The 21,375-nt window shown below is 33.9% G+C and overlaps 1 protein-coding gene across 1 annotated transcript in view; it reads right to left on the reverse strand.

Moving 5' to 3' along the window:
• The window catches only part of ZMAT4 (zinc finger matrin-type 4), a 467,773-nt gene that overhangs the window by 163,416 nt on the left and 282,982 nt on the right, over positions 1 to 21,375 (reverse strand). The window contains 1 exon segment of the mRNA XM_049771892.1: positions 15,909 to 16,065. Coding sequence (XP_049627849.1) covers positions 15,909 to 16,065 — 157 coding nt within the window.

The raw sequence follows: 21,375 nt of genomic DNA on the forward strand, positions 1-21,375 counted from the left end.
TCGTAAAATTGGAATCTTTCTTTATGTGTATGTGTTTAAAGATACATTATTTGATGTTATTTTGATTCACTACCACTTATGTTAAAGTCAACAGCAGTGGAACTGATACCTGAACATAATTTATTAGAGCAAAAACTCTTTTCCCATAAGGACATTTATTTTCTTAAGTACAATAAACAGCACTTCAGCATTATGCAAAAGGGCAATTATAAATGGCAAAATCGCCAGACAAAAAGGCAGAAAAATACGAAAGCATGATTCTAAACAGAATGAAAATGGACACTTGTTTAGATTCTGAATGCAAACATAGAAAGCCTGTGTTGTTTGTCAACTTCACCTAAGAACATTTACATGTAATGACAAACTATAAAGGTATATCAATAACACTAAAAGGTGATAGGTACTAAAATCTTCTGCCTATTTTTACAGGTAAAATTCTGATAATTATTACCACTATTGTAACCAAATATAAACAAATGTGATTACTTTAAATTAAGAAGCTATTGCACCTAAAGGAAACAATGACCATGATCAAAGACTGACCATGTAAAAAGAGAAATTATCAAACACTAATCTGACAAGGGGTTAATATAAGGGATATACAAGGCACAAGTAGAACTTAATAAGAAAAATACTTCAGTGCCCAGGTGCATGCAATTTACTCAAGCCTGACCTGAGTGGTACATCTCAGTTATAAGAAAGAATGGACACCTGCCAACCTGGGAGGGTGGCCAGTTTCACTGCTTCATGATATTCTCTCACATACAAAAACTCCTTGAGAATTCCCTGGAAGTGAGGAAGACTAACAGTTACATAGGAAAGAAGTACCATGAGACTTCAAAAGGAATCATGGTAAAGCAGTGCTAAACCCCCACAGTGACTTGTGGGTGAAGATAGCAATCATGCAGAACCAATCCTTACTTATTGCCTATACAATCTCTCTGAAATAGAGTTCAGAGTAAAAATATCTAGCATATTCAGTGAGCTTACAGAAACAATGGACCTTACTGCCAATAAAAAAAATTGAAAGACATGAGAATAGAAATTAAAAAATATAAATATAAATGTCAGAATTGAAAACCTTGGTCAGTGAAATCAATGAAATGAAAAATGTATTGGAAGACCTCACCAACAAAGTAACAACTATTGGGGACAAAATGAGTGAGCTTGAATAAATTGTCCCCTCTGTGCCTAGCTTTCTACTTAGAGGTCCTACACCTGTTTGGTCTTGGTACCTCCCTTATTTTCCGCTCTAATTGGGAGGTGGGACTAGATAGTTCAAGTTTTGTTTGAAGAAGAGAAAGGTACTAAACTGGGGGGGGGGGGAATCAAATATGCCGTAAATGGGCGGAGTCCTTCTGGAGACTTTCATCCTAGGTTTGAGAGACGAAGGGGAAAGGAGGGTGAAACACCACAGCAGTACAAAAAGAAGTGCCAAGTAAAATATCCAGTGAGCACTTTAACAATAAAGATAAACACCACATAAAGGCCATGGTCTTGAGATAAAAAAAACATGGCAGAGCACATAAAGGAAGAAAAGAAAAGAAGAAAAAAACAAATATAAATGGAGACAACAACTTCAATAACCACACCAAAACAAAGAAATCGACAAAAACTAGATAAATAACTAAAAAGAAAATTGTTTTGTGCTTTTTTGCCTTTTTTTCCTTTTTTCTTACCTCCTGCACAGGCACAATAAATAATGGGGTCATACGAAAAGGAATTCCCTCGGCCTAAGAGATACAGGGTTTCTCTGCCCTTTAAGTATATTGTCATGGGATTAACTATAGACTCCTGTAAGGTTCATTTACTCTCCTCTTGATGCTTTTGTAGTGTATGAAAGACTTCTGCTCCATCCTGGGTTATAAAATCAGACCTCTGTATTTAGAGATCTCGGTGTCTGCACAGGACAGGTCATGGAGTGGAACTTATGATGAAGTCTTTCTTTGTGGTTCTAGGAGTTCTGTTCTCTCAGTGTCATTTTAATCCTTCTTCTGATGTTGGTGGGCTTGGTCTTTGAGCTGATCCTAGAGTGGGGCCTGGGATAGCGTCTTTCGTTATTTTTCCAGAACACCCATTCTGTTGCAAATTGTCTCAGACAGACCTTTGGAACTAGAGGTCATGGTTGTTCTAGCAGCCCCGGGGGTGAGGAAGGAGGATATGGGAGGTAGGACGGGAGTGGAGGTGGAGGGAGGACAATTAAGTGATGGGAACTCCCCTGTATTTATGTTAATATGTACCTAAAATATTATTGTCAATGATATGTAAGCCACTATGATTAAAATAAATATTATATTAAAAAACTTAATATGGGCCTGTTTTACTGGAAGGCTGGGGTCAGGGGATGTTTTGGGATCCATTTTGGGGACATTGGTAGAGGGAGGTTGACACTGGTGGATGGCTCTGAAACATTGTATGTATAAAACCCAACTATGAAGAACTTTACAAATCACAATGATGGCAATAAAAAATGGAAATACATATATTAAGAAATAAGTTGTAAGGACTGCTGGTAGATAAGTGGAGGTGAATAAAATATTGGTTGAGGAAAATGTACACTGGTGAAGGGATTGATATTCAAACATTGTATGCCTGAAACTCAATTTTGAATACCTAATTTCATGATGACTATAATAAAAAGACTTAAAAAAAATCAAGAGGCTGATAGTACAGCAGGTATTGCCTTTTATGTGGCCTATCCCTGATATCCCATATGGTCTTCCAAGTACCACCATGAGTAGTTCCTGAGTGCAGAGCCAGGAGTAAATCATGTGCATCAATGGGTTTTTCTCAAATAAACAATAAAAAAAACAATAATCTATTATCTTAATGTTTCCTTTCTTGATAATAGTAGTAGACTTAAATAATGGTATAAATTAATGATATATTTTAAGAAACGCTTATTACTATCTTAACTGGTTTGAATGTTGAATTTTTTTGTTCACACTGTGAACGAAAATTGTGAACACAATTTCTAATTCTAATTACATCCTTATTGTTCAGAGTTCATAATAAATTGCCCACATTAAAAAAATTTTCTTCAAAATAAATGAGTGAGCTTGAAAAAGAAGTGCAGAAAACTACCAGACAACAAAAGTGATGGAAAATAGCCTCAAAATAAATGTACAGAGACACCACAAAAACAGAGGATTGCAAGCTAATATCCCTAACTGCAAATCAAACAACATGATCTATTACTTCAATATTAAAAAATAAAAATCATATATGATCGTATCAGTAGATGCAGAGAAAGCATTTGAAAACATCCAGCACCTAATCATGATAAACACAATCAACTTGATGGGAATTGAAACATTCCTCAATATAGTAAAAGCCATCTACACAAGCACACATCGAATATACTTAATAAGGAGAAACTAAAAGCCTTTTATCTAAGATTTTGCAAAAGTCAAGGTTGGCCAATCTTGCCACTTCTATTCAATATCAGACTGGAAGTATTTGACTTAGCAATTAAGTAAGAAAAATATTTCAAGGGAATCACCATATAGGAAAGGAAGGATCAAATTCTATTTGCATGACATGATACTACAGAGTCTAAAATGAAGATTGTAAAAGAGGGAGAAAAATGAAATAAGAGAGAAAGAAAATAAAAATACCTGCTATATAGGCAGACAGGGGGAGGTCAGCAAGGTGAAGGAGGGAAACTGAGGACAATGATGGTAGAAATGTGCACTGGTGAATAAATTGATATTGGAAATTGTATGACAAAGACTGAGACATGAACAATTTTGTAACAATATCTCACAGTGAATTAATTAAAATTTATTATTAAATACAAATTAAGTGAAATTAAAAAAAGAAAAATCCAACCCATCATAAAATGGGAAGAGTTGAAAAGAAATTTTCTTGAATAAGAGATATATAAGGTCAAAAAAGCATATAAAAAAGTGCTTCACATCATTAATCATTAGGGAGATAGAATCAAACAAAGAGATACCATCTCACACCACAGAGACTAAAACATATCAAAGAGAGCAAAACAGCTAATGCTGGATCAAAAGTGACAATAAAGGGATGTCATTCTCTATTGGTGGGAATGCTAATGTACCAGCTTTTTTTTAAATCAATATAAACATCTCAAAAAACTAAATAACAAATTAATAAACAAAATTAACATCCAAGCAAACCAGTATTATCACTCCTGGGATATAATGTAGGGTTCCAAATTACAGAGCAGAAAAGGATTCTGAACTTCTATGTTTATTGTAGAATAATTTACAATGGCCAAAATTTGGAAACAACCAAAATACCCAAGCTCAAGTAAGTAGATAAAGAAACTATCATATATCTACATCATAATATACTACAGAGCCATTAGGAAAAATGTATTTTTGATATTTGTTTTCATACGAATGGATATGGTGAGTATCACATTGAGTAAAATCAGTCAGAGTAAGAGGGAGAGATGTGATTGGAGTTATTTGTGGAGTATAAGAAAAAAATTAATAAGAATAATACTCAAAGACAATAGAAACAAGGGTCCTTGGTAGAAAACATCACAACATGAAGGGAGTGTGATATTAGGACAGAGAAGGGACCATATTGACAATAAGAATTGTAAATCAACACTCTAGAAAATAACTGGGTGCTAAAAGGATGTAAAGTGATATGCATACTATTTTAGTAACAGAATTACAAACCACAGTGCCTAAAATAAAAAAAAATGGCGAGGGAGAGAGAGAGAGAGAGAGAGAGAGAGAGAGAGAGAGAGAGAGAGAGAGAGAAAAGAAATGTGCAAATGTGCCTATTGTAGAGGTATGTTGGAGTGATGGAGGAAACCTAGGGACATAGATGGTGAGACATAATGAACGGATGACTGTTGGAATAATATATGAGCAAAACACAGACTACAATAAGCCTTAGGGATAAATTAAAATAAAATAACATAAGATTCACTGGGGTCCCAGAGAGACAGAAGAAACCCCTATGAAGAAGCAACAGTAAAAAAAAAAAGCAAACCAATAATTTTTCAGAAGTTCTCAGAACTAAATAGTGCATACAACTACATCCTAAGTGCCCAAGTACAGCTAAAAGAAACCCAAATAAAAGCACCCTAAAGGACATCCTATTTACAACAATGAAAACAACAGATAGATATAGAACACTGAAAGCAGCAAGATCAAAAAGGGAAATTACACACAAAGAAGAATCCTTGAATTTTACAGAAAATTTATCATAAGCAAGCCTCCAGGCTCAAAGGTAGTGGTGGGATATAATGGGGGGGGGGAATCAATGAAATGAATGCCTGGCTATGAGTACTTAAGTCAGCAGGACTTTATCATTCAGGTTTGAAGAAAGAATACATAACAGCACAGAAAAAAAAATCAGGATTTTACAGTTACAAACCAACCATTAAAAAAAGGGTTAACTTTGGGGCTGTAGCGATAGTGCAGCAGTACGGCATTTTCCTTTCATGAGGCTGACCCAGTACTGACCTAGGTTAGATCCCAGGTGTCCCATATGGTTCCCCAAGCCAGGAGCGATTTCTGAGCACATAGCCAGGAGTAACCCCTGAGCATCACCGGGTATGGTCCAAAAGCAAAACAAAAGAAAAGAAAAAAGTATCTACTTTCAGGCAAGACAGACCCTACAACATACCAAACTTCTACAAAATGATGGCATAGAGATAAGAGAGAATCATCTCTCTTAACAGCAATGGGGCAAGTGCAACATTTATAAGATAGAGTTACAAAATAGATCCGAAAATTGAATCTAACATTTGGCTGCCTTTAGGAAATACATTTGAATAGACAGAGAAAACACAGATGCAGTCAAGGGCTGGAAGACAATCCTTCAGGAAAACAACTCTCATAGAAAGGCTAGGGTGTCAATACTAATATAAGGCACCACAGACCTCAGGCTTGAAAAGGTTATAAGAGACAGAGATGGTGGTTTCTTCACAATCAAAGGATATATACATCATGTAACAAATCACACTCCTAAACATATATGCACCCAAGGAGGGCCCAGCAAAGTACTTAAAACAACTGCTGAGAGATTTAAAGAAAGACATCAATAGCAAGACAAGAGTAGTGGGAGACTCGAACACCACCGTGTCCCTTCTTAACAGAGCAACCAGGCTAAAACTCAACAAAGATATACTGGCTTTGAAGGAAGAAATGAAAGAGAGTGGTTTAGTAGGCATATATAGGACTTCTCATCCCCACAAATCTGAATACACATTTCCACTAATGCACATGGGACATTCTCCAATATAGACCACATGCTGTGCCATAAAACATACCACCATAAAATAAAGAGGATAGAAAATGTATCAACTATCTTCTCAGACCATGAGGCATTTAAAATAGATGCAAATTACAAACAGAATTGGAGAACTAATTTTAACACCTGGATATTAAACAGCTCACTCCTGAACAACCAGGGGGTCAGTGATGAAATCAAATAGGAAATCAAAAGATTCCTGGAAATAAATGAGAATAAAGACATGTTTGTTGGACACAGCAAAAGTGGTATTAAATGGATGTCATACCTTTGCAAGAATACATTGGGAAGAGAAAAAGGGCCAGCATGAATAATTTAATGGCACAACTTAAGAAATTAAAAAATGACCAACAAAATGAGCTGAAGTCAGATATGTAGAAGGAATTCTAAAATTTAGAGCAAAAATTAATTAACTGGACACCAAAAATACAGTCTAAAAGATCAAAGAAATCTATAGTTGGTTCTTTGAAAAAAATCAACATTATCAATAAACCATTAGACTCACTGAGGGAGAGAGCGAAACACAATAAACCCAATCATAAATGAAAAGGGGAAATGTCATTACAGATACTTGATAAATTCAAAGAGTAATCAGCAATTACTTTGAGTATCTATATGCCAAAAAAAAAAAAACAAGAGAACCTGGAAGAAATGGATAAATTCTTGGATTCCTGTAACCTCCCACTTGTGAACAAAGATGATGTGTAGATGATGAACATATCGAACATTGTTGAGCATATTGAAAAGGAAATCAAAATGCTTCACAAAAACCAATGCATAGGCCCAGTTGAATTTCCTAGTGAATTATTTTAAACCTCTAAAGAGGACCTATTGCGATCCTTTTCAGGCTCTTCCAAGTAATTAGAAACAAAACAAATACCAAAAGAAAAAAAAAAACCAAAGCCATAGGGATACTCATAGTTTCTATGAAGCTAACGTCACTGTAATACCAAACACAAAGACATCACAATAAAAGAGAATTACAAGAAAATATCCTAAAGAATACAGGTCCTCAACAAAATACTATCAAATAGAAACCAAGAATTCATTAAGATCATATATTATGACTAAACATGATTCCTTCCAAATATGCAAGAATGGCTTAACATATGCAAGTAAATCAATATATTGCACAATATCAACAAAAAAATTTACAAAAATCATATTATCATAGCAATAGAAGCAGAGAAAGCATTTGACATGGTTCAACACCCATTCGTGATAGAATCTCTCAACAAGATGGTAACTGAAGGTACTTTTTTTCAATACAGTAAAAACTATTTACCACAAGCCTGTAGAAAATATTATCATGGATAAAAACTAAAAGCCTTTCCTCTAAGATCACACACAAAAGATTGCCTCCTCTCACTACTTTTATTCTATTTATTACTAAAAGTATTGCTATCACAATCAGGCAGGAAAAAGATATCATGGGCATCCATATAGGAAAGGAAGAAGTCAAGCTCTCATCTGTCTGCAGATGAGAGGATCATATACTTAGAAAATCCTAAAGATACTACAAAAATGCTCCTATAAATAATTAATTTTATAGTAAAATGGCAAGATACTAAATTAATATGCAAAAATCATGATATTACATACAATGAAAGAGAAAGATATATTAAAAATACAAACCCATTGAAAATTGTGCCTTGAAAAATTGAGTACCTGGAAATCAACTAAGAAGTTCAAAGACATACAAAGAAAACTACAAAACACTGCTATAGGAAATGGAAGAGGACACAAGAAATATAAACACATGCCCTACATATAAAGTGGGAGGATTAATATAATTAAAATGGCAATACTTCCAAAGAATTATATGTATTGGTATATTTATTGCTCCATTTAATTTCAGGAGAATTTGATCCACTTTTTTTGAAAACTATCATGGGTAATCTTATAGGTATTGCTTTATATCTGTACAATGCTTTGTGAAGTATTGCCATTTTAATTATATTAATCCTCCTACTCTATGAGCAGGCAGGAGAGGCTGGTGGGAGAAAAACTCTGTGCATTGGTGGTGAGAAATGTGCACTGGGAAGGGTGTTTATATTGTATGATGGAAACTCAAACACAACCAACTTTCTAACCGGAAAAAAACCTATATTTTGAACAACCTTGTAATCATAGTGTTTAAATACATTTAAAAAAGTTTAAATACATTTAATAAAAAGAAAAATAGAAACTTTATTACATTTATACAATGGAATACTATTTGGTTGAAAGAAAAGCTGAAATATTGTACTGTATTGTTGTGTTGATGAAAGAAAGGATTTCATGCTGAGTGAACTTTGTCAGAAAATGGACAGACACAGAATAATTTATGTCATAAGTGGGACATAAGAAACAACAAATGAACCATGGTAACATCCCGAGAACTGACCTACAGAACTGAATAAATTATCGAGCTGATCTGTGTGGAGGAAACCTTGAAACTTTGGTGGAGGAAACTGATAATCTGGTAGTAGGTGTGGTGTCAGAACACTGTATAATGTTCATAGAGGTTGGTATACTCTATCAATAGTATTTTATATCATGGTGCTTTAATAAAATTACAGAAGATGGCAAAAAATAAAAAAGATGCACAGCATGGTAGCAACAAAGTTCCAAAGACAATGGATTTTGAAATTTTATCCACAGAAATAAGTTTATGGGAAGTGGAGTGGATGCTAAAGGGAGGGATACTGGAATCTTTGGAGGAGGGAAGTAGATATAGTGACTGGCTCTGGTACTGGAAATATTAACTAGAAAACCATCAGTACTAACATGGAAAACCAAAGTACTCAAATCATTTGTAAAGCTAAAATATTAATAATAATTAGAATGTAGTGAGGTCCTTAAGAAACTGAAGGAGGAAGATAGATACTTTATTAATGTTGGAATTATGTATATATAAAACACTGTTAACAGTTTTATAAATCAGAGTTGTGCAGTAAAGAATATTTTAATTTTTAAAAATCTAAATGTGTGTTATTTTTATTAATTTATTTAAACACTATGGTTTAAGGTTGTTCACAAACTGTTGCTTTTTATTCAAATACAAAGTTATTTATAACTTTCAGTCATGCATGCAATGCAGAACATCCCTCACCAGTGCATATTTCCCATTACCAATGTCCCATTTCCCTTGTGCCCTCCCCCTACAGCCTCAGAGCACTTTTCTTTCCTCTCTCTCTTTCTCTCTTTCTCATTGTCTCTCTCACTCTCTCTCTTTCTCTTATTCCACCTTTTAGACATTGTATTTTGCAATATTGTTACTAAAGGGTATCATGCATATCCATTATCTCCTTTCAGCACCCAGCTTTTGTCCAGAGCAATCATTTTCATCTATCATTGTCATACTGATCACTTTTCTGGCCTAACTGCACTCCCTACTATATGTGGCAAGCTTCCTACCACGGACTGATTCTCTTGGCCCTCATTTCTATTGTCTCCAGATAATTAAATAATTTCTTCTCAAAGATATACTGGGACAGAAAGAACATATTGGATTCCTTAAAACAAACATACCATGCAGCTGATCCTGATGTTATCTCTAGTCTCACAAGGTCTTCTAAATATTACTGAGTATAAACTTGGAGGTCCCCACCCTTTGAATCCCTGAATACACCAAGGGTGACCCAGGTAACCTCTTGCACCAATATAGTATAAGCAGCATTGCATCTTAAGCCCTTATATGAAACTACTACTGAGTTATCTTAGAATCAGCAGGAATGTCCCTAGGCCTGTTAGGCACCATTTGGAGATCATCCCCAAAGCCACACAAATAGAAAATAAGATTATATTATATGAACCTAATAAGAAGTAACTTTCATATTTATAAGAAGAGGGAAAAGTATCAAAATAAATAAGAAAGTATTAATAGTGAGAGCAGAAGTTAGTCATGCTGTCAAATGCCAAGCATGCTAAGAGTCCCCAGGAGCTAGAAGAGGCAATGGAGAGGAATTTTTCTGCATATTTTTCTCAGTTGTCCAGAGACTTCCCAGAATTATCAGATAATAAATTTCTTTTGCTTAAAGGTGTTCAGATTATGATAATTTATTTAGCATCCATGGCAAGATTGGAGTTAATTCTTCCAAATAAGAACTAAAAGTTAAGTATGTTAAGCATATTAACATTCTATATATTTTGGTCATAATTTTATTTCTCTAATGTCCAAGTTTCTTTTTATTTCTTTACTTTTGCTTTGTTCTTTTTTGAAGGGCTCTTTAGGGAGTGGGGAGTTGGGTCACTTATGGTGCTCAGCTTACTCCTGGCCCTCCTACCTTAAGGGATCACTCCTGGCATTTTTCAGGAACTGAATAAGGTGCTGTTGATCCAAGCTGGGTCAGTCACTTACAAGGCAAATATCTTAGCCACTATTATATCTATCCAACCACATATCTTTGAATTTTAAATCTAATATAGACATTTGCTAGCATTGTTTTATGGCTCTGCTGGAAAACTTCCTTTTCAATAAGACACTAAGTTCTCCTCATTCTGTCTTCTTCAGCCTGAACACAGGTACATTATATACCGGGACTCTTCTCTCTTTTGATTCTATTGACCAACTCCATATGAGAATTTCTGTTCTTTCTCAGAGGTACTTCTTTCATGATAAAGACTTTTGTTTTATACAGATGTCCAGACCTCCACATCATCTCCTTGCTGCCTCTCTATGCAGGTAATTCACTACAAATTGAAAGGTCAGCAAAATTTTCATGTCAAGCGATTTGGAAAATATTTTAGAATTTATGAGATTGATAATTACTGTGACATCTATATAATTCTACTAACGGAGCAAAAAATTCCCTGTTATTTTGTTTGGGGGACACATTTGGCAGTGCTGAGGGCTCACTCTTAGTGTTGTGTAGGGAAAAATTTGTTGCTAGAGATTAAAACTGTGTTAGGAACATGAAAGGTAAGTGCCTTACCCACTGTACTATTACTGTGACCCCAAATCTAAATACAAATTGTATATATCCTCCTGGTATAACAACATATTATTTTGACATTTTAATCATTTAAAAGCAATAAACCTGAGGCAGGTGGGTAGACAGCCATATAGGTCTGTAGACCATTGTTAGGCAACGCTGAATCTATAAATTTTCTCAACTGGAGCAAATTTTAGAAATATCTAAAAGTTTTTATTAATGTATCAACGAGTATCATTCTCTTGGAATTTAGTGGGTTTGGTTAGTCATGCTCCTAAACATCTAACAGTGCATAGGAAAGTCCTCATCCTCAGACCAAGAATTATCAATTAAAACACTCAATGCTACTGAGATTAGAAACCCTGATCAAGATAAAGCAACTTCATAAGAGACTAAGAACTCTGTCTAACAAAGTCCATAAAGTATTGTTACTAGATTCTGACTTTTAAACTTTCCGATATCAAGAACTCAGATAAACTTCATTGAAGCATACCTGCAGGTACATTGTTAATCTCTTTCCTATGACAGTTTTACCTTTAGGTGATCTCTTGTCAATGCTAAATAATCCATGCTTAAGAATCTTCCTCCAGGAATAGGAATTTTATGAACATAAAATCTTGCAGAATTTATCCTTTTCATTGCCTCTATATCTTCCCTACATGTTCTCACAGTGCAGTAAATTATATGATTAAGGCAACTACAATCTACTCTCCAACCTGAGAAATACCTCCACATTGAGATCTGCTGACTCAATGAGAAAGTCTTAGTGCTAGAATCCTTCTCATATATATATATATATATATATATATATATATATATATATATATATATATATATATATATATAGCATAAATTATGAGAACATTAACTCGATCCTGAAATACTAACCAAGATGAACTGAATTGTTATTTTTCTTTTCCTAACAATTCTGCCTAGCATTTCAGAAATTCTAGTAAATGTGTACTCATCTGGAAAAGGTAATTCTAACAACTAAATCTTGAGGATACTTGTGGATGCTTGATCACAGTGAATCGTGAGTAGGAGGAAAGGTACTCATTTCCTCACCAATTGCTCACCCTCATCAGATGGAGTAGCTAAGAGAGGCAATGAGTTGTGCTTCAATTATTTCTATCCAGAAATCACTACAATTACAGTGTCTGTTACTCGTGGAAGGGCAGCTTAAGAAGCATACCTGAGCGGGAAAACTGCTTTTTGCTGGCATCTTGATTCAGTTGGTTTGGTTTTTTATGTTCTTTTTCTTTTTTGTTTTCATTACAAAAGTAATTTCAAGTCAACCTGGTTGATTAGGCAGAACAGTACGAAAATGAGCAAGTGCAATTATAACTTAGAGGGTGAAGTACTAAGTAACAACTATTGGGCTTGGCTGCAGGCAAAACAAAAAATGGCAGGAATCCTGTTATTATTCCAGGCAGCCAAAGTATTTGAGTTCTTCCAGAAGGAAGGTCAAAACTGAATATTCTTTGTTGTTGCCTCTCAGTCTTTTAGTCCTCCTTCTGTACTTTCAGTAAATAAAATTTTGCTTGATCCTTAGGTAGACCTAAAGATAATTTTTAATAAATCGTTGTTAAATTCATAGTTAAATTTAAAATGTGGATGATTGGGTTTCAGTCATATAATGCTCCAATATCCATCACTTCATCAGTGCACACTTCCCTCCACCAATGTCACCAATTTCCTCTCAACCCCTAACATTCTCCTAAATCCCTATGTGCTCTGCACTTTTCTCATTCTCTCACTTTTTATTTTTTATCATCTTTCCCATTGAGGCACCGTGGTTTGCAATACTCTTACAGAAATGGTATCATGTATTAACATTTTACCTAATTTCAGCACTAAAGTTTGTCCAGAGTGATCGTTTCCAACTATGATTGTCATAATGGTTGCCTTCTCCATCCTAACTGAATCACCCTTTGTGAAAATATCTTACCATGGATCAATCTTACTGGCACTTATTTCAATGGTCTTTGGGTGTTCTTCATGCAATATGTTGGTTTTTATAATATTCCACAATGAATATGTGCATTCTATGTCCCTATTTCTGACTCACGTCACTCAGCATAATACTCTCTATCTCTATTCTTGTAGAAGCAAATTTATGACTTGAGTTTTCCTCAGGCTGCATATTATTCCACTGTGTAGATGTATCATGGTTTCTTTCATACTCTTTTCTTTCCTACTTTGGGCACTTGAGTTGTTCTCAGATTCTACCTATGATTATGAATAGTGCTTCATGGAACAAAGAAGTGTAGATGCATTTCTTGCACTGTTTTGAAGATTCTGTTACATATTCCCAGGAACATATATTCCCAGTATTAATGAGTCATATGGGAATACAATTTATAATTTTAGAGGAATATCCGTATTGTTTTCATAACAGTCAAATAGGAACAGGAATTTATAATTTAATCTTTATACTTTGTTTGTAGAGCAACACTACCATCTAAATGATGGTGCACTATTTTTCTTATAATAATCTTTGATTTCCCCACATCCTCAAAATTGAAGCCAGGGCCCTGCTTCCACCTAATAGTGTCCTTTGCATAATTCTTTTTGAGTCTCCATGTGTTCTTGCACTTAGATTCTTTATGATGATGTTTGGTCCTCTATCCTATGTTGCTTCTATAAATGTCTATCTCCTGATTCTACACGCACCAAATATAAATTTCTTCAAGTTTGCTTTCTCTACTGTGTTAGTCATGGATCTGATACCAACTGAGGCCAAGGAACAAATTAAGCTTTCCATGCACTCCAATTTGTGTGGCACTGCCTCATTCTGAGATATTTATGCTAAAAATTGCTTCAAAGAGAATGGGTAAAGAGAAGCTACAGAAATGTGATGTGTAACTTGGACATTCTATGTAAGATGAGAAGGGGAGCTGGTATAAGAAAACTTGAATATGGTTCTCCAAGCCTAGGCCAAAAGTTGTTGGTAAGTACTTTTCCCTACCCCTTTTAGCTTTCTTCTGAGCCATAAACTTAAGTTTTGATACAGTAAAAACAGAGTCAAAAGAAACTAGACAAAGTAATTGAGTAAAGAATATAGTTTAAGTGCTTTTGATTTTCATTTTTACTTAGGAATATATTTATGGAAAATGACAAATCACATTCAGGGTATTTATTAGATCTGAGGGTATCTGAATTCCGAAAATGTAGTGCTAGGATAGCATTAAGATGTATTTGAATTAACAAAACATTCACCAAATATTTGTGAATAATAAAATATTATTTGCCATAATATGATATTTTCTCTAAAAATAGTATTTTTCCTGTTTGCTACTAATTTGAAATAAACTACAACTCCTTTTCCATCACTACTTCCAAAATTAAATATAACAGCTATATTGCTTAGGCAGAGAGAACAAATTCTAAGTTATTTATTCACAGAAAACAAGTACAATTTTTCAGTTACTGTTTTTTGATGTTCTATTTTAAGATTGTTGATGGAGAATAGGTTACAAGGTGAAACTCCAACCTTTTAAAGAGCAAGAGCAGGAGTTTGAAGAGATTTGCTATCTATCATATATTAAGACACAGAGTGTTCCTCAAACAATACATCTGCCTCCAGGTTTCTTGTGTTTATTAGTAAATCCATCCTATGCCTGCATATCATAGTTACCTTAATGAAATCCAACATTCTCTAAATTAAATAGATTTTTATAGTAAAAAAATTCCTTGCTGTTTTCTAAGTAATGACATTTTTAAAAGAAAAATACTGGTGAGGGTAAAAGTCAAGTATTGTTTTAGATTCTCTTCAATTTCCAAAATACCATTTAAAACATAATTACACCCACACTTTATGAATAATTCATTAGACAGCAAGACAAAATGTGGTGCTAAAGTTGAACAGTGGTGAAAGAGTAGACGTTGTGAAATATACTTCCATCTCTTGGGAATTATAATGTAGTCTATCAGTTTCCTTGTCACATATAATGTAAATCTTGTTTAAATCATCTATCTTCATTAATTAAATGTGTTAGCTTCATGATTTTCTCAACTTTTTGGAAAGTTTATTTAGTAGATCAAGTGGAATATTATAATTATTTTATTTTTTATTTTGAAAATGAATAATTTTATCACAGAACCATTGGAAGGCTCTTAAGAATTTCATTTCAGAAGAATACTAAATTGTCTGTTACAAACATAAATGTTTTGAAAGACTGTAGTTTCCCTCTTCTCTATGCCCACCAAAATAGAAACAGGATGATATCATGCATGAGAAAGACATAAACAAGTAATCTATTCTTTACATGCAAAGCACATTCCATTATCCTAAAGTTAATTGAAGATAAGAGACAAGTTAGGGAAGAACAATATTTATTATAAAATAGACATAGGATCTCATACAATATATAATAAATATAACACAGAGCTGAAAGAAACACTAGAAAAGTAACTGAGTAAAAAAGATAGTTTAAGTGCTTTTCATTTATCCTTTGGAATATATTTATGGAAATAACAAATTTCTCCTCTCATAAACATCATAAATACATGGATACTCATTCATTAGAAACAAACTGCTAAAGTACTGATATGGATAAGCCATGTTGAGAGGATGAGCACTAACAGGGGATGTTACAATCAATAGCAACATCTGTTGGTCAAATTACTCATCCCATTATATTTGGAACACTATTTACACTCAGTATCCCATTCTCGTAGCTGCCTCTGATGTAGAAGCACATTGGAACTTCAGTGTCTCACCAAGATTATTGATCACACACATACCTGTGGTCTTTAATGGGGTTTTCTCTCCTAGCAACAGTTTTAACCTTTTTGCATGGATTTTGCCTTGGTAATGTGAGTCAGCCACTACAGCTGATGTAAAAGACATGTTACACAATGTGCAACACTTGTTCTTATCCACCATATCAGCATCATTTCCCTGTGAGGGAGAAAAGAAAATAGCATTAGGGAGAACGTCAAGTCATGATTGATCTTTTCCCCCTTTCATTCTGCTTTAAGTCTATAGTATTTAAATTTTTCTTACTAAAATATTTAGTTTTAATTGTATAAATGTTTGCTTTACATAATCATCATCAGTGAAACTCACTATTTTCACCAATATTTTTTTAAATGACTTCTATTTCAGACACAGGGAATATAGGGCTAAAGTGAAATATGAGCTATCTGAAGAAAAAAAGGCCATAATTTGGTGACAGAAAATAATGTCTGGCGCCATGAAGACAGCTGACTCTAATTCTAACTATTATACTCATTAAAGAAAGTAAAACAAAAAAGTTCAGATAGCCTGATGATTTAGCAAAAATATCATTTGGCATTTAACTCCGCTTTGACCAATTTTAGCCCCAAATGGATATATCAGCACATGCTTAAGAATTTTTGGTAAGGTTTCTTGAAGAATGGAATACTGTTAATAATTAACTTGAATATATGTTATAAAGCAAGGCTAACCATGCTGGCTGAATTTTTCTAATATTCTGTGTAATTTTCCACTTCTTTAGAAAAGATGATTTATTAAGTAACTGCAAAATAGAAAATCTAGCTTAATTTTTTTTATTCCTTTGTTTAAGACTTAATGAAAATTAATCATGACTTAAAAAAAACATTCACCAGAGTTAGTGACCTGGTTATGGTGTGCCAGATCATCTATTAGCTATTTTAAGCTAAGAGAAAGATTAATCTAAAGGTTCTCATTTTTCCTACTTAGAAAGTAAGGGTAAATCTGACTCTCAGATAATCTATTCTGTAGCAGGATAGAATAGCATGAGCCTTAAATTGCTAGCCCCAAATATTCTTTTTTCTTAATTGTGGCAACCCCCAAAATGTACAAAGTCGAACAGAGAAAAAACTTGGGAACAGAATGAGAGCAAAAATCAAATGTTTCTGCATCATTTAAAGGTGCCATACTACTGAAGACAGTGTTATCTTGAAAATTAAGTGGCAGCTGGAAATACTAATACCTTAAGAAGGAAAATATATTTTTTCTTAAGAAAGAAATACATTTCTTCTTAAGAATTTAGTACTTAATTCTCTAGTTAGAAATTTTTCTAGGGTGGGCTACTAGTTTTTTGGTTGGTAGTGTGGATATGTGAATGCATGTTTATGTGCATATATGTACAGACATATATTCCCATGACCTATAAAGCCAGTCTACATTTCAGCAGTAGGAGGGTAGGGAGATACCTTGAATCTTGGTGTTAAAGAGCCTCACCTACTTCTACTTACTTTTTGCATAAAATTTAATTATAGAGTCCCTTCCTTTTATTGGCATTCAATTTTGGACTCCTAGTGCCACTTTAAGAATGTGAATTTTCTTTCCTTTCTCTGTTTCTCTTTGCCTTTGTCTCTCTCATAGTTCATATTCTCCTCAGTTCCCACACTTAATAATATGAAATACTTCCTTAACTGTCATCTTAGAAATATTTCAGAGACAAAAGACAAAAATCCTAAGGTTATTTTTTAAGACAAGAAAATTTAAGACAAAAATCAGTGAGATTAACAAGATTTCTTTTATTGAGCAGAGCAAAATCTTACTATAGAACCACAGCTTCTCAAAATATGAACAGAAGGGCTAATATGACACAAGAAAATGAAATGGCTTCTGATACATTTTGACACTATCCTAATAAGGTTTTTAGACTTTTAAAATGTTCACATTATTCAGAAATTCATACAGATTTTATCAGTCAGGTATGACCTTTCTATAGGACACTTATACTAACCCCAACATTTTGGCCACTTCCAGTGAAAGAATCATATGCAGCCTCACTTTAGATTTCGTTCCTACTTCCGAGGCTGGAAGTTCAGACACAAGGACTAAATCATTATATAAAGTATACTCAGGACTTATTTTCAGAGAAAGTAATTAACTGAAAAGGTGTTACGTTATGTATTCACTCAACACATTGTAAGGATGTACAAATACATTAAATGAATTTGACTCCTTTCTCTTTTTTTTGGGGGGGGTCACACCTGGCAGCACTCAGGGGTAGAGCTCTTCTCTCAGAAATTCTGGCTCTTCACTTAGAAATTGCTCCTGGCAGGCATGGGGGACCATATGGGATGTTGGGATTTGAACCACCGTTTGTCATGGATTGTCTTGAGTGCAAGGCAAATGCCCTGCAGCTTTGCTATCTCTCTGGTTCCCGACTCTTAATTACCAATAAAGCTGGGGTCAAAGTATTGAAGAAGTTAGAGAAGATGATGGAGAAATATTATATTCAAGAAACTAGTCTTGAATTAAATTCATGGTTTCCCAATTTGAGTATAAAATGTCATTATTATAAGTTAAGTTTATTATTAATGTAGTTTTTAATTTTTAAGTCTTTTTCAGTCCTGGAATATTTTTACTTATCACTCCTTATCTAACCCATTTAGAATTTATCATTATGTATCTGTCTAGTCATTATTTCTGAAGTAAGGCTCTTTACTTTATTCAGAAGAACAGCATTAGAGTCCTTTATGTATTCTGCACATGTGTTTTATAACAGAACATTTATTTTTAAACATTTATTTTAATTTATATTTATTCCATACATCAGACAATAACATTTTGAAGTCAAGGATATTAACTCTATTTTATAAAAGTCTCAAAATGAACCCAATGTATATCTATTTTTATTGATAATAATAATTTTTTATTTTGACCAAAGTGGATTACAAATCTTTCACAGTAATATTTTAGGTACATATTGATATTGAATCAGGGGAATTCCCACCACCCTCATTTCCAGTATGCATCCCATATCCACCCCCCTGACCCCCTGGGCTGCTAATATAAGTGGTCCCCTCTGTGTCTAGCTTGTTGTAGATTGGGTGTCAATTCTGTTGTTGTTGGCTTTGGGTAGTAGGTTTTAAAGTCCAATCGTTTTTATTACTGCTTAGTGATCATACAACTGTTTGGACTTGGTACCCTCCATTAATTCTCCCTCGATTTTAGAGGCGGAACAAGATGGTTTAAGTTACGTGGTTCTGTTTGAAGAAAAGAAAAAAAAATGGGGTAAAAAATCAAGCAAGCAAAAAATGGGTGGAGTCCTTCTAGAGGCTATAAATATTAATTTGGGAGAAGAAAGGGAAAAAGGAAAAGAAACACAACAACAATACAAAAAGAATGTTCCAACAAAAAATCCAAAAAGCACCACAGCAATAAAGACAATCACTACACAATGACCACTATTCTAAAATAAAATATCTCAATGGGAAGACCATCAGACAATTTCTGGGAAAAAAATAGAATTGGGGCATATTTGGTGAGAAAATTTGTATAATGTGAAATTAAACAATTAAATAAGCAATAGAAGTTCTGATTAAAAAGTAATGCTATTATATTAAAAAATGCCCATAGAAAGACGTAAAAGGAACCAAAATCACTAACAATTTACAAACCAAATTTATGATAAGGTAAGTTATTTGTTCCCAATATTTTATTATCTTTATGATGGCCTTTTTTACTACATATTGCTAGAATTCTACTCCTCTATTTATTCTCATTTGCAATATCAGATTAGAATCAATAAATGAGGGAAATGAAACACTTATATGGAATACAAAATATAGTAAAGAACTAGCTATAGATGAGAAATAAAGAATATGGACAATAGAGGCACTTTGCTACCTTGATAAATTAGGCACTTTAAGATCGGTAGCACATGATTATGAGAAGCTTCACTTGGTGCATAAAGGAGTTCATTTGACTCATGTGATACAACTACAAATATCACCTATTTATGTTAATGACAGTTATAGAAACAGCCCCAAAAGTTAACAGAATTAACAAAGAACTTCCCAAGTATTAGAATTTAATTGAGTATTATTGGCAATCTAAATGCCAAATTAATGACTATTTATAAGTACAGGTCATATTGTATTTATTGGAGCTTTTAGCTTTAACCAAAACAATTGATGATACTCTAGAAAGGGTGATAAATTGATTCTAACTAATAATTTAAACTTTCTGGTTTAAGGAATTAAGACTAACCCCAAGGTGCGAGTAAATTTGTAGTCTAAAATTTCCTTAACAGCCAGGTTTCAATGAGGTAAACTTGACTTAATTTTTGTTAGTTCAATATCTACTTTCTAAGAGAAAATATTGTTTTACAAATATCCTGACTATTTAAGAAAAAACAATTTGCAAAATTAAGAATTTTCTAGAATTGATCAAGGCTGAGTCAGACCAGAAATCAAGTTCTGAAAGACCTTTTCCTTTTCTTTGTCTTTATATAAGAGTATTTGGAAATGCACAGTCTCCATGTTTGAACTGGGTCAACTCCATAGATTCACTTTTTTATTGAACAAGATCTAAAGTAAGCTGTGAAAGATGATGGGTACACTGGCCGATGTGGCAGAAAGCTGGCTATCTCAGGAGGAGAAAATGGGACAAGCGACTGCTCTGCTAAAGCCATGCCTGCTGCCTCTCTCACACAGAATCACAGTTTCTCTGATGGCAGTGCCTTGTCACTGACTCTCTTTGATTCCCTTCGGGATCACTAATCTGACCATACTTCAGGTTACTGGGTTGTTGATTTTTTTTTTCCGGGGGGAGTGGTTGGGATTGAGGGGGCTGAAATCACCAGAGCATTTTGAACCAAGTGTGGGACTCTGTATTTTCTTCTCCCAGAAGGCTTTCCATCTGAGTACACACCCCTAAAAGTCATAGTATTATTAGGGTCAGAGAGAGAGCATGGAGGTAGGGCATTTGCCTTGCATGCAGAAGGATGATGGTTCGAATCCCAGCATCCCATATGGTCCCCTGTGCCTGCCAGGAGCAATTTCTGAGCAGAAAGCCAGGAAGTAACCCCTGAGCGCTGCCGGGTGTGACCCAAAATCCAAAAAAAAAAAAAAAAAGAAAAGAAAAAGAAAAGAAACACACCAGGTAAACAAAATGGATAGTCAACAACAAGCACTTACTAACCTTCTGCCACTGTATTAATGACTTAATTGAAGATCCAATACATTTCACAAATGTGCTTGCTACTGTCTTTTTCTTTTTTTCTTTTTCCTCTTTTTAAATTGTCTATCTTCTATTCCTTTTATTTTTCTTTCTATTTTTAAATAATTTTGCTTTAACTTATTTGAAACAAATGTATTATGATTAACTATGTCAACTATATGATGCAATTTTTTATAAAAATAATATTTATAACTTAAATCAAAACAGTTTTCACTATCTTCACTTAGGTGAATATAGAGTTTGAAAGTTTTAATCCTACAACATAAATACAAGAAGTTAAAA

This window comes from Suncus etruscus, chromosome 4, assembly GCF_024139225.1.
Source record: "Suncus etruscus isolate mSunEtr1 chromosome 4, mSunEtr1.pri.cur, whole genome shotgun sequence".
Classification (NCBI taxonomy): Eukaryota; Metazoa; Chordata; class Mammalia; order Eulipotyphla; family Soricidae; genus Suncus; species Suncus etruscus.